The sequence below is a fragment of the Notothenia rossii genome (genome assembly GCF_949606895.1).
Source record: "Notothenia rossii genome assembly, chromosome: 2".
Lineage (NCBI taxonomy): Eukaryota > Metazoa > Chordata > Actinopteri > Perciformes > Nototheniidae > Notothenia > Notothenia rossii.
In genome coordinates this window covers 90639010-90653792 of record NC_136904.1, presented here as the reverse complement: position 1 = coordinate 90653792, position 14783 = coordinate 90639010, and the positions used below count along the sequence as shown (strand labels likewise).

At 40.0% G+C, this 14783-nt stretch overlaps 1 protein-coding gene across 1 annotated transcript in view; it reads left to right on the top strand.

The window, feature by feature from the left end:
* neb (nebulin) overlaps positions 1 to 14783 on the top strand; it is a 101000-nt gene continuing 86217 nt past the window's right edge. Inside the window, 13 exon segments of the mRNA XM_079666316.1 lie at positions 1 to 33; positions 732 to 821; positions 1160 to 1243; positions 5163 to 5216; positions 6249 to 6356; positions 8073 to 8180; positions 8787 to 8891; positions 8974 to 9078; positions 9750 to 9854; positions 10752 to 10856; positions 11675 to 11779; positions 11875 to 11982; positions 13189 to 13305. Coding sequence (XP_079522442.1) covers positions 1181 to 1243; positions 5163 to 5216; positions 6249 to 6356; positions 8073 to 8180; positions 8787 to 8891; positions 8974 to 9078; positions 9750 to 9854; positions 10752 to 10856; positions 11675 to 11779; positions 11875 to 11982; positions 13189 to 13305 — 1083 coding nt within the window. The 5' untranslated portion in view covers positions 1 to 33; positions 732 to 821; positions 1160 to 1180.

The following is a 14783-nucleotide window of genomic DNA, read 5'->3' as shown; positions in this document are numbered from 1 at the left end:
GGCTTAGGAGAACATTTAACTTTGATTTAACTGGTAAGCAAAGAAAAATGGATTTGAAAAAAGCACAAATATCTATTTAGTTCTTCCTTACCTTGCATGGCTTTTCCATCGGTTTGGACTTCCATCATTTCCATCCTCTGCTGCCATGGATCCAGGAGGAGAGTTGATAAGGAGCTGCACATTTAAGGAATAACTAAACAAGATCTGCAAGCAACATTTCACCTGGCGTGCCTTTGGATGTATCTTGAAATGTCAGCAACAGCCCGGCCTTTTTCGTCTGGTCTCTTTGAAATCTCAACACCTGTCGGGGCTATTTTGTTCTTTTACCTCAACTTGCATCTATTTGTCTTAAGTATTTCACATATATGTTTTTTCTTAATTTATTTAAAGAAAGGGCAATCGAGTGCTAAAAAAGGTACTTAGTATGCCATCCTATATTTAACCTGCAGCCCTCAGAAGGCATTGCCCTACCGTTTGCTAAACAGAGTCAACCAATCAGGCTGTGGCATTAGCTTACATGTCAAATAGCTGAAGCTCTCTGTTGGGCAGCTGTCGCCAACCTTCAGCCAGTTCCTCCGTGTTGTGTTAAGTGAGGGAGGAGGGGCGGCTTTTTCACACATTTAAAGGCCCATTATAATGCACTAATGTCTCACCTTCCTAATCTGCAACGCTCCCTGTGTAATTCTCTCTCATTGTCCTACTTTGTGACACATTTCTATTGCTTTGTTTAGGACAAAAAGTTCGACTATCAGTTTGAGACCCTAGTGGATGACAAGGGGAACTTCCTTACAGTCAGGAATTTCAGCGGAAATCTTACCTTGGTATGGCGTCCATATTGATTTACCATTACTATATATGTTGTTATTTCTCAGCGTGTATTTGCTGCTATAAGTCCTATATTTGATCGGGTAATTGGGTTCAACAGGGGATGACTGGCAGCATCTTAAAATATCCCTGGTGCAGTTGTCCTTTGATCTCTTGTGTCTAAGCCCCAGTAAAAGCTGTCTGACATTGTGATGTGTTGCTACTGCTGGACACATTTAAGATAACTGCGATATACTTTTAATGCTGTATGTATAAAAGCTTATGAGGCATAACCTTGTCCATTCAGAGTTTAAATAATGATCATCTTTTCAAATCTCATCTGTGTTTTGTCTAGAGCTTTTAAAACCGTTCCAACATGGCAGACGAAGTTGAGGAATTTGAGGAGACTTATGAGGAGGAGGAGGAATTTGTCGAAGAGGTAAGTACAAATTCACGCTGAGCACATTCATCGAACTGCAACATTACTTTTCATACTTGACTAGTTTACCCTGAATGTAACTTCATAACATGGTATATACTTCACCTGATTTCAGCAGATTGAGGTTATCCACCAGTACAGTGGCAGACCCTATGAATAGTTAAGCTAGTGCCCCCCCCCCCCCTCCCTCCAGTCAGCACTTCAGTCGTCAGGATCCTGTTTCAAATGGGTTTTACATCCTGGATTGCCCTTAACGGCTAACTAAATCAAAATTAACTCAAACTGAACATTTACAAATTTCCCTGGGACATTGTCCTATAAGGAGACTTTCTATGAGGCTTTACCTTATGACAGGTTGGTAGTAACTATGCTATCAAACTGTATAATAAATAGTATCTTCAGTGGTGGCGAATCGTTGATGACATTTATTCCCACAGATTCTTACATATAATCAAACTACAGGCCAACATGTCTAACCTATCAATGAACACATGCTGTAATGTTAACTAACTAACACAAGTACACATTATTACAAAAACAGTGCAGATACAGTGAATAAATTATACGTCAAGAAAATTAACACGTTACTATAATACAAAGCACAATAAGATTAGATTTCATACAATTTGGGAACACGCCAGTTACCATTCTCTCTTTTTATTATAATTAACCAATCGTGTAAAGTGGCTTGGACCACCAATCTCCGATTATATCTGCCAATGATCTGATAACCTGATATTTACCAATATTTCCGGATGTTTTAAGTTACTGTGTTTCTGAATGTCTCGCTGTGTCCAATGGAAGAGTGAAGTCAGAAGGCTAACAGCTTAGTCCTATATTTCCTGGTGAAATGGGATTAAAGCCTGCCTTGTATTTGTTAATACCTAATATTGCTGATATCTTATAGGGGAGTCAAATGGCTATTTATCACCTAATCACACCAAGCAATTACTTTCGTGGTCATTTAACTCCCATATAACATATCAAATGGATCTACCATCTTTACCGCAATGATGGTATATCGACTGGGAGGCGGAAACAAACGGTGACCCACAAAGTCAATACACTCTGATTTCACTGGCACTTTCATCTACACTGGAGAAAAGTTCAAATGCTTTGAATAAATAGTAAGATGGCTTCTTATTTAATCTACAGAATGGGGAGAAACATAGTGATAGTCAGGATTCACGTGAGACAAATGCATATAGTTAAAAACACGCAATCTCTTTTAACGATAATTTCGTTTGACTGTCATATCGTTTCATAAAGAGTGGAGTTATTTTGTTACACTGAAATCTGACTTTAATTAAATGTATCATGTCAACAGATTTCACGTAACTGCATAAGGTTAGTTGTAAGCAATGATATTAAGTTTAAAATAATTAGGTTCAACTTATTAGTATTGCTTTCCACTAACCTAATACAGCTATGTGACATAATGCACTTAATGAAAGTCAGCGGTTCAGTTTTTTCAATGTATTTTAATCTGCTTTGATCTATAATCATGAGGATATTCTATATATTAATTTGGGTCATTAAAAGGTGGAGCGTAGAGGGCTCTGTCTGGCATTCGGACAAATTTAGAAGTGGACATCTAAGGCACCTTGGCAGAGTGTGAGAGAGCAGTGAGAGAGGGAAAGAGAGAGCCTGTAAATCACACTCTGACCGCCTGGAACGTGTTAACGCCACTGCGAGAAATTAGCTTATGAAAGGGGGAAAACTGCCCGACGGGTGGCCGAGCTATCGTTGTTTCTGCGATGCTTTGTAGGCATGTGATGAAATGGTGGCGCAGTGTTTCATTTACACCTATGGTTCTCTCCTGTCTGATAGATTTGGATATCGAAGCCTCTTACAAATGTTGATAAAAAAAGGTTTGAGATGTTCTTTCCCGCAGCTCTGGTTATTTCTAGGTGTCTTGTAGATTTGAGGACTTATTGGCAGTGGTGAAAGAAGTCATATGTTAGTCTACTTAAGTAAAAGTGGACATAACACAGTGTGGAAATACTCTAAAAGTCAATACTACTCAATATGCCACTTTCAGAATATTATATGTCATGTTATTGGATTATAATTGTGTATGCGTTAATATGTACACATCACTAATGCAGCTGGTAAATCTGTGGCTATCTTTATATACTTTCAGATAGCTCATTTCCAAAAATAATACATCATAGTTATTTTTATATTTGAAATATGTTATTTCATTTTATTTCATAAAAGGCTAACAATACAACAAGAGTAAGCTTACATATTAAATATATACACAAATTAACAAATACAAATAAAAAAGAAGACAATTATTATTATTTTTGTATTCAATTGTAAAATATAGGCAGTGATCCAAAAAGTACAGTATTGGCTTCCAAGTGGAAGTAAAGAGACATTTAATGGATAGTTAAGTGCGGTACTCCAGTCAAAGTTAATTTCCAAAAGTGCTAAGTTAATTGGTTAGCTTCCAAAGACACCAGTCTCAAAATGTTCAACCTGCTGTGACTGTAAATGTTTCACTGGGATCGTAGGGAAGTCAAGTGAGGTGTAATTCAGGCTGTAAGTTAGACGGGCTATTCATGGACCAGTATGCTCTGCGTGGGAATGCTGTCCCTCACTGTGCTCTCAGGGTTAGGTTGCTTCAATGGAAAAGCTAGTTATCCCATTAAATTTGAATTCCCCAAATTAAAGAAAAACAAGTCACATCCAGCCATAAAAAATGTTTGAATAAACCCCAGATTTGAGGATTTCTGACTCCAATGCAATACAATATAGGGGAATGGGTTTGATGTGTGGTGCTAACAGCATTGAAGAAGGTCTTTGAAATATCTGTCTGTTCATTAGCCTGATCATAACTCTGGATAATCCACGGGAACATCAGTTCTGTTAGGGACTACTTTTCTGGAAGACAGTAGTCTCTAAAAAAGCTGTGGATTAACACAGGCTTTGTTTACAGAAATGAAAGTGGTTGTTTTGAAATGCCATTACTCAATGCTGTTAGCAACACAAATGCAAACTAACGTAATTTTCGGACTATAAGCCGCGCCTTTTTCCCTATTTTTCGACGCTGCGGTTTATATAACGGTGCGGCTAATCTATGGATTTTTACAGCTAACGGCCAACACCTTTAACTCTATGGGCTCTATGGCCGGTCCGCGGACCCCCACCTTTAAGCGGCGGGTTCCAGCAGGAAAAGCTGGAGGCCGGAAAAGAGTGAGACAGGTAGCGCGCAAAAGTAAAAGTGGAACCGAGAGTGGTATGCCGCTGCTGCGGCTTACATTCAGGTGCGCCTTATAGTGCGAAAATTACGGTAGTTCACTTTCACTCTATTGGAGTAAAGGCAGAACACTTAAAGACTGCTACCTAAACATGTTAAAAGTATTACTAGGGATGATTAGACAATGATTTTGGGTGAACTAATCCTTTAAACTCAGAGATGATGACGCTGTCTAAAGACGTTTGGTGAAATGTTCGATGCAATAAATAAAACCTAAGAATAGAATGTGAATGCCTTTTATATGCTTATAGCCTCGGTCAGATTTAGAGCAGTCAGTCACACATAACAGAGGATATTAATCTGTCCTTTGTAGAAAACAGACTTAATTAGACCAGTCATAATTACACCTCTGTGGATCGTATTTACAGTGACTCTATTTGAGTGGATAATGAATCAGTTCATTACGCATCGGGACAAAGATCCCCGACGACAACACGGTGGCTTTTATGCAGTTGATGGACTTTTTGAGGGCGGTTTGACAGAATAGCCTCTAATGGCATGTAGAGTGATTTCCTGAGACTTGTCATGGCAGTAATTGATGAGCACCAGAGCTGTGGAAAAATCACCCTCAATCCAAATAGAGAATACTTTGCTGTTTCTCCCATAACTTGTTCTGTCAGTTTTGAAACCCCAGAGTGTTTCCTATATTTGTAGTATGTTGAGCAGACTACCACAACGACTGTCTCTGAGGGTGCTCAGACGTCACAGGTAAAGCACCTCCTCCCAAAAGGACTCATAGAGGAAACCCCTCCTTGTGTGCATGTCTGTGGATAATCTGTTGTCTGGTTATTTCATTAAAGGCCTCGTCTCCTTCGTCAGGGCAGGTTTTAATGTTTAATCTACGTCAATTAAAATCCTGATGACTACGTTTTCAGTCATTTACAAATCAAGTTCTCTTTGCCAACCTAAAGTGATTTAGTTTCCTGAAGCCTTTGTTCCCTACAGATGAGATACTGTTCCCTTGTGTTCATGTTACATGTTTCTGATCCTGGTATCGCATGCAGTGCAAGATGCTTGTTGTTGATGTTTCTGTACACCGTGCGATTTATTTGTGTTGGTTTTGTTCGTTGTTTGTTATTCATGCCATTATCCTTACTACCTAAGTATCATGTACATTTAAACATGTGTAGTGTTACAATGACTAGTTACCTGTACTAAATGTAATCAGTAATCCAATCTGAGTATCAAAATGTAAAAGTAATGTACCCTGATTACTTTCCGTTACTTTGGGATTAGACGGTTGAACTATTTGACCTTTGAGCCAAGATATTTAGGATCAAAAGTGAAAACCTGCCTTTCATGAAGCACATCCAGGCAGTCCTGATACTTTTAGAACTAACACTATATGCACTTTGTTAGTTGTGTTATCCTGCTAGTAATCCACAGTTTTTAGAAACGTTTCGTGTACAGATTATGTAACTGTAAGGGAATACAGTTGCCTTTTTTATCTGCTTGTAATCCGTTACTTCCCAAGCCTGTATGTAGAATATTTCACATTCATAAATGAAGGTGGGTTCATAGAGTAATAGGTAAACTGCAAACAAAGAAATATTACATTTCCTTTCAACCTTGATAAGATCAGATCGTTATTGAATCCACACATTTGGAAAACAGCTGATTTGTTTTGTCTGAATGTCGTGTTCCTGTCTGTGATGGTCGCTGTGTGGTTTCACTTCCTGTAGTCAGGGAGCCCTTTCTTCAGTCGGCGAGTTAATCCTGTTTTCCTCTGTTCTCGTCCAGTCTGGCTTGCAAGTCAGGAAGGTCAGGAAGAAGGTCAAGGTGGACACTTCCAAGTTCATGACTCCATACCTGGCTCACAGCCAGAAGATGCTGGATCAGTACAGTCACGTAAGAAACACATTTGGATCAAAAATAATGTCTTACTTCCTTTTTTTGTCTGCCAGTTAAATGTCTCCTATTCTACATCAACATGTGTCCCCTCTTCTTCATGTCTCTTCTACATCAACATGTGTCCCCTCTTCTTCATGTCTCTTCTACATCAACATGTGTCCCCTCTTCTCCATGTCTCTTCTACATCAACATGTGTCCCCTCTTCTTCATGTCTCTTCTACATCAACATGTGTCCCCTCTTCTTCATGTCTCTTCTACATCAACATGTGTCCCCTCTTCTTCATGTCTCTTCTACATCAACATGTGTCCCCTCTTCTTCATGTCTCTTCTACATCAACATGTGTCCCCTCTTCTTCATGTCTCTTCTACATCAACATGTGTCCCCTCTTCTTCATCAACATGTGTCCCCTCTTCTTCATGTCTCTTCTACATCAACATGTGTCCCCTCTTCTTCATGTCTCTTCTACATCAACATGTGTCCCCTCTTCTCCATGTCTCTTCTACATCAACATGTGTCCCCTCTTCTCCATGTCTCTTCTACATCAACATGTGTCCCCTCTTCTTCATGTCTCTTCTACATCAACATGTGTCCCCTCTTCTTCATGTCTCTTCTACATCAACATGTGTCCCCTCTTCTTCATGTCTCTTCTACATCAACATGTGTCCCCTCTTCTTCATGTCTCTTCTACATCAACACGTGTCCCCTCTTCTTCATGTCTCTTCTACATCAACATGTGTCCCCTGTTCTCCATGTCTCTTCTACATCACCATGTGTCCCCTCTTCTTCATGTCTCTTCTACATCAACATGTGTCCCCTCTTCTTCATGTCTCTTCTACATCAACATGTGTCCCCTCTTCTTCATGTCTCTTCTACATCAACATGTGTCCCCTCTTCTTCATGTCTCTTCTACATCAACATGTGTCCCCTCTTCTTCATGTCTCTTCTACATCAACATGTGTCCCCTCTTCTTCATGTCTCTTCTACATCAACATGTGTCCCCTCTTCTTCATGTCTCTTCTTCATCAACATGTGTCCCCTCTTCTTCATGTCTCTTCTACATCAACATGTGTCCCCTCTTCTTAATGTCTCTTCTACATCAACATGTGTCCCCTCTTCTTCATGTCTCTTCTACATCAACATGTGTCCCCTCTTCTTCATGTCTCTTCTACATCAGCATGTGTCCCCTCTGTGGAAAGAGACTCTGAAAGTTTCAGGAACAAAGATTCTCTCTCTTTTTGTCCTGATCCATTTCTATAAAAACCTGTCTGAAAATGAACTGATCAGATTTTGGTCACTTTGTGATGTCATAACGATGTTTTGTCTTGAGTAACCATTAGCCAATCACTAACCAAGGTAACCCCCTGCCCCCCCCTTATCACCTGAATCTCCTCCTAGAGCACCATTGAGTTCTTTTTAACCAAATCTCTCTCAGAGGAGCGTGGGGAGGGGCTCCTTATTTTCTTCTAAAGTAACAGACAGAGAATCAGCACTTTGGAAACAGGGCTGAAACAGAGGGGATTATGGGTAATGATGCAATGATCTGTTTGGTGTTTCAGCCAATCAGAGACAGGCTCTGTATATATCTGAGACCTATAGTATATTGATGAAGAACAGTATAATAGGGGAACCTTAAGTACTTCAGAACCAGACACACTACTTGTGTATTGATTTATGTCTGTTGTACTAAATGCAGTGTTTGCCCTTCTTTACAGAACGTGTACAGGAAGGCTTATGAGATGTCCAAAGGCCAGCCGACCGCCTTCATCTCTGATACTCCTGAAATGATTCGCATCAGGAAGGCTCAGGAGCAGCTCAGCGAGGTAAGACCGAGGACTGTGGTGGTATTTCACCCCAAATCATTACGTTTTAAGTCTAAGGTTGAGTTTCGACAGGTTATAGGAATGGGAGATTGACGATTTTGAATTTGTAAAATAGATTAATTGAACCTATGATGTGGTGGACACTTGATTTGAGTTTAAATCGATGAGTGTGGGGCAGAGATGCTGACCAAACTCATTGTGATTTGCTATTTGGCAAGACTAGTTTAGTTATATAGCACATGTCAACATAAGGTCAATCAAAATGCTTTACAAAAAATATGCCAAAACGTTCACAACTTTAAAAAAACCTCAAATCCCACCGTTTATTTAGATTTTATTCAATTTATTATCGTCCATTAACAGTAGGAAAAGCGCTATAAAGATACCATTTATTATTATTATTATAATAATAATTTATGTTGAAAGCATATAGTGCAACAGAAACACATTAAAAGTTAGATTTAAATACATTTAAACAGTCATTTAGAGCCATAAGACTAAAATAAAAATAAAACTGAATGAATGAATGTGTTTAAAAGATGAAGAGCTTACTTCATTGATTCGCTCATGTCATGAATTCTAATAAATGACACTTTTCTCCCTCAGGTTAAATACCGCATGGAGGGCAATAAGACTCGGACAACCAGCATGTACGGTGGGGAGGCCAGAGAGATCGCCCACGTCAAGCACGTGTCCGAGCTGATCAGCAAGGTGAGCTACCTGAACCTGAACAACAACAATATATATAACTATAAACCAGTATTTACAAAATGCTTTGACGTATCTTTTGCAGGTTCTGTACAGACAGAAGTGGGATGAGACTAAGGACCGGTACCTGCTCCCGCCTGACGCTCCTGAGCTGGTGCTGGCTGTGAAGAACGCTGCTAACTACAGCAAGGTGAGCACGATGTACTGTCCAAACAATGCTTTAAAGGTCACCTATTGTGCTAAATCCACTTGTCCATGTCTCTTCTATATCAACATGTGTCCCCTCTTCTTCATGTCTCTTCTACATCAACATGTGTCCCCTCTTCTTCATGTCCCCTCTGTGGAAAGAGACTCTGAAAGTTTCAGGAACAAAGATTCTCTCTCTTTTTGATCCATTTCTATAAAAACCTGTCTGAAAATGAGCTGATCAGATTTTGGCCACGTTATGATGACATAACGATTTTTTTTGGCTTGTGTAACCATTAGCCAATCAGCAACCAAGGTAACCCCCCCCCCCCCCACCCCACCTTATCAACTGAATCTCCTCCTAGAGCCCCATTGAGTTCTTTGTATCCAAATCTCTCTCAGAGGGGCGTGGGGAGGGGCTCCTTATTTTCATCTAAAGTAACAGACAGAGAATCAGCACTTTGGAAACAGGGCTGAAACAGAGGGGATTATGGGTAATGCTGCAATGATCTGTTTGGTGTTTCAGCCAATCAGAGACAGGCTCTGTATATATCTGAGACCTGTAATATATTGATGATAGGGGACCTTTAAATGTATGATTTACTATAAAGAAAGTGTATTTTTTGTAATTGTTCTGTATGCATGTTGTAATCCTTGCCCTTGCCCCTTGTTCAGAAACGGTACACGGAGGACTGGGATGAGGAGAAGACGATGTGTTACCCGTACAGCGACAGCCCCGAGCTGCGCAGGGTGGCCAAGGCTCAGGAAGTCCTCAGCGACGTGAGTTACATTGATCAAACTGGAGGAAATGAAAATACACATTATTTTAGAAAACAGTTTTAGAGCTGTGTATCGTTTTAATACTTTCAGGGGGATTTATTTTGTATATTACTCTATTAATATTATATTAAATTTAATTAAATGATATTTCAATACATTACAAAATACAGTACACACTGTCCAATATTAAGACCTGTGTTTGGTTTTTCTTTATTGCAGGGTGAAACATATTACTTTATTACTCTATTATAACATAATTATTATATATAACATTACATGACATTATATTATATTACATTGTATTTTATTTTATTACATTATATTATATAACATTATTTTATATTTGATGACATTTTGTTTATTAATCTTCTAACTTAAACAAAAAAATCTCAGATAAATATACAAAACACAATATTTATATATTTATAAATGATTGCATATATACTCATAAGATATTATATATTTATATCTCCTTTGATTCTATCAAATACTGTAGTTTGAAACGATGTGGAATATCTAACACATGGGTTATTCTGTAAGAATTAGGAAAGCTGTGACACAAGTTCATTTCTATCTTACTGTGCTAGCAGTTTGCTAATTCAGCATCAACTACAGAGGCATGCATATTTGTTCTACCATATATTGCTTTCTTCGTTTCAGGTTACATTTATTTGAACATAGTCAGATGTAGCAGCAATTAACCCCCCCCCCCCCCCCCACCTTTTGAACACAATAGCGTCTAAGCCTTTCTGCTGATGTAGGAAAGTCACCAGTCAATGAAGCTCTGTGTGTGTGAATCAGACCGTGCTCTCAGGTCAGGTATCGATGTTGTCGAATGAACCCTTTCTGTACATTTGAACTCCTGCTGTGTTCCCCCCCACCCCCCCCACCACGCAGATCATCTACAAGAAGGGTCACGATCAGCGCAAGGCCAAGTACACCTCGCTGGCCGACCCTCCTGAGTATGAGCTGGCCAGGAAGGCGGCCAATCAGCGGAGTGATGTAAGCAGAACACATTTTGATCAACCGTATTTTATAAGTGTAAAAGAAACAGGGACTCAAAGAGATATAGAAACCCCAATGTGGACTAATGCTAATGTTCTAAACACTTCAGAAAAACAACTTTAACCACAGCTGAAAACTTCCTTTTGACATTCCACTTTAATCTTTATTAGTCTTATTATTTTTCCATATTTATTTTTCCATATTTTTATATTTTAATGTATTTATTGTCTCGTATGGCTTCCTTTGTTTCACTGAGAGGGTTATACGTACTGTATGTCATGAACCTTTGGATCATTATTTTTTATGTCCCTCCTTGTGTCCCTTGAATTGTTATATTAAGTTGAAACGCTCAATGTCTGCAAACAGGTTTTGATGTGAATTATTATTTTTAAAATAACAATTTCCTCCAATATCTTTTATCATATCGCAATTGTAATTTCAGAAAAAGTGATAATTAACTATATAAATACCTGCAGATAGCTCTATTACTATTTATAACAGTACATAGGAGAGCGATAAGCCTCATTGCTTCCCAGGAACATTTGATAGGCTCAAACTCAAATGGAAACAGTGCCCTCGGAGACGAACAAACACTGAGTCACTGCTAGGGATAACCGACCACCTGCTCTCTCATATTACCGAACACACTAAGCTTGAAGGGAGAGTCCAACAATAGTTTCAAATTCCAGTCGCTCCCAATCGGTTTTATAACACAGAAAATAGATCTGTCTATTATTTTATTGCCTCTCATCTAAACGACATGTGCTCTCCTGTGTAAAATACATCCTCTAATGATGATTATTTGTGCTCCACAGCTCAAATACAAGGAGGATTACAATAAAAATGTCAAGGGTCAGTGGTGCGAGACGCCATACTTCGACGTGGCCACTGCCAGGGTGGCGATGGAGAACTTAAGCAGCGTAAGTGCTTATTTCAACCTAAGGGGCTGGATTTATCCTAATTATATTAGTTTTTCATTTGTCTACATCTCACTGTTGTTATTCTGTCCTTCCAGAAACGATACACGAAAGATTGGGAGGATAAGAAAGACCAAATTTATTTCATGCAAACAGACACGCCTGTTTATGGAACGAACAAGAAGGCTGGTATTGCTTCTAGTGAGGTAAGCACACACACACACACACACACACACACACACACACACACACACACACACACACACACACACACACACACACACACACACACACACACACACACACACACACACACACACACACACACACACACACACACACACACACACACACACACACACACACACACACACACACACACACACACACACACACACACACACACACACACACACACACGTTGCAGACACACGTCACACACACACACACGTTGCAGACACACGTCACACACACACACGTTGCAGACACACGTCACACACGTCACACACACACACACACACACACACACACACACACACACACGTTGCAGACACACGTCACACACGTCACACACACACACACACACACACACACACACACACACACACACGTCACACACACACACGTTGCAGACACACGTCACACACACACACGTCACACACACACACACACACACACACATACACACACGTCACACACACACACACACACGTCACACACACACACACACACACACACACGTCTCACACACACACACACGTGGCACACACACACACACGTGGCACACACACATGACACACACGGCAGACACACACACACACACACACACACACACACACACACACACACACACGTTGCAGACACACGTCACACACACACACGTCACACACACACACACACACGTCACACACACGTCACACACACACACACACACACACACACACACACACACACACACACACACACACACACACACACACACACACACACACACACACACACACACACACACACACACACACACACACACACACACACACACACACACACACACACACAGAGTGTTTTTATAGGACTTATCTTATATTGAATAAACGTCAGGATTAACAAGAGTCAGAGCAGAGTGAATTGTGCCCACACATGAACTGCATGACTGAGAGATCTACGTTTGAATCAAAGTCACTGAATTAATTGAGTGTGTAGTTCAGTACCAGATGTGAAGAGGCTTATTCAGCTCCTGTATCCCACACACTCACACAATGCAAACATGAGTCACTTTAACAGACAATAAAGACACATTTGGCGTTCCCTACCAACGTCATGTTATACAGTATGAGTCAGCGGGAATGCACCTCACGGACAACCTTCATTTTCCTTCTCACTCACTCTACTCTTCGTTTTTCTGTTTTCAGATCAAGTACAAGAAGGAATACGAGAAGCAGAAAGCTCAGGCGGACTACAACACGCTCCCCGCCACAGAGAACCCGCTCCTAAGACAGCTCAGATACGCCGGCACCATCCTGAGTGATGTAGGTGTCTGGAGAAATGGGTGTTAGATCACAGCTGGTCTTAGGAACAATGATAAAGGATACTTAAGATAGATTCAAGGCTTTTATTGTCATTCGTACATAGCTACAGTGTAGTTATGTCGATGAAAATCTTAGGTCACAGAATCCTCCAACAGTGCAACACAATAAAACCGATCAAATAGTGCAAGTAAATACAATAAAATAGAATATAAGCAGTGCCATAAGAGTCTATATACAAGTAATAAGGGGGGGGAAAGGACAGAATCTATAAGGTACTGTAGAACAGTATTTAGTATTAATGGTTTCAATGTATTTTATTCATTAGCATGAGCTATTCTTCCTAGGGTCCACAAAGGGCGTCCATGTTTTTTATTCGATATAGGAATCCCCATTAGCATTAGCTATTCTTCCTAAGGTCCACAAATGACGTCCATGTTTTTTATTCCTTATTAAGATCCCCATTAGCATTAGCATGGGCTATTCTTCCTGGCGTCCGCAAATGGCATCCATGTTTTTTCTTCCATATAGGAATCCCCGTTAGCATTAGCATGAACTATTCTTCCTGGCGTCCATGTTTTTTATTCCTTATTAAGATCCCCATTATTATTAGCTATTCTTCCTAGGGTCCACAAATGACGTCCATGTTTTTTATTCCTTATTAAGATCCCCATTAGCATAAGCACTGGCTATTTTTCCTGGTGTCCACAAATGGCGTCCATGTTTTTTCTTCCTTATAGGAATCCCCATTAGCATGAGCTATTCTTCCTAAGGTCCACAAATGGCATCCATGTTTTTTCTTCCATATAGGAATCCCCATTAGCATTAGCATGGGCTATTCTTCATGGCGTCCACAAATGGCTTCCATGTTTTTTATTCCATATTAAGATCTCCATTAGCATTAGCTATTCTTCCTAGGGTCCACAAAGGGCGTCCATGTTTTTTCTTCTATATAGGAATCCCCATTAGCATTAGCTATTCTTCCTAAGGTCCACAAATGACGTCCATGTTTTTTATTCCTTATTAAGATCCCATTAGCATTAGCACTGGCTATTCTTCCTGGTGTCCACAAATGGCGTCCATGTTTTTTCTTCCTTATAGGAATCCCCATTAGCATGAGCTATTCTTCCTAAGGTCCACAAATGGCATCCATGTTTTTTCTATAGGAATCCCCATTAGCATTAGCATGGGCAATTCTTCCTGGCGTCCACAAAGGGCGTCCATGTTTTTTATTCCATATAGGAATCCCCATTAGCATTAGCATTACCTATTCTTCCTAGGGTCCACAAAGGGCGTCCGTGTTTTTTATTCCTTATAGGAATCCCCATTAGCATTAGCTATTCTTCCTAAGGTCCACAAAGGGCGTCCATGTTTTTTCTTCCATATAGGAATCCCCATTAGCATTAGCATGGGCTATTCTTCCTGGCGTCCGCAAATGGCATCCATGTTTTTTCTTCCATATAGGAATCCCCGTTAGCATT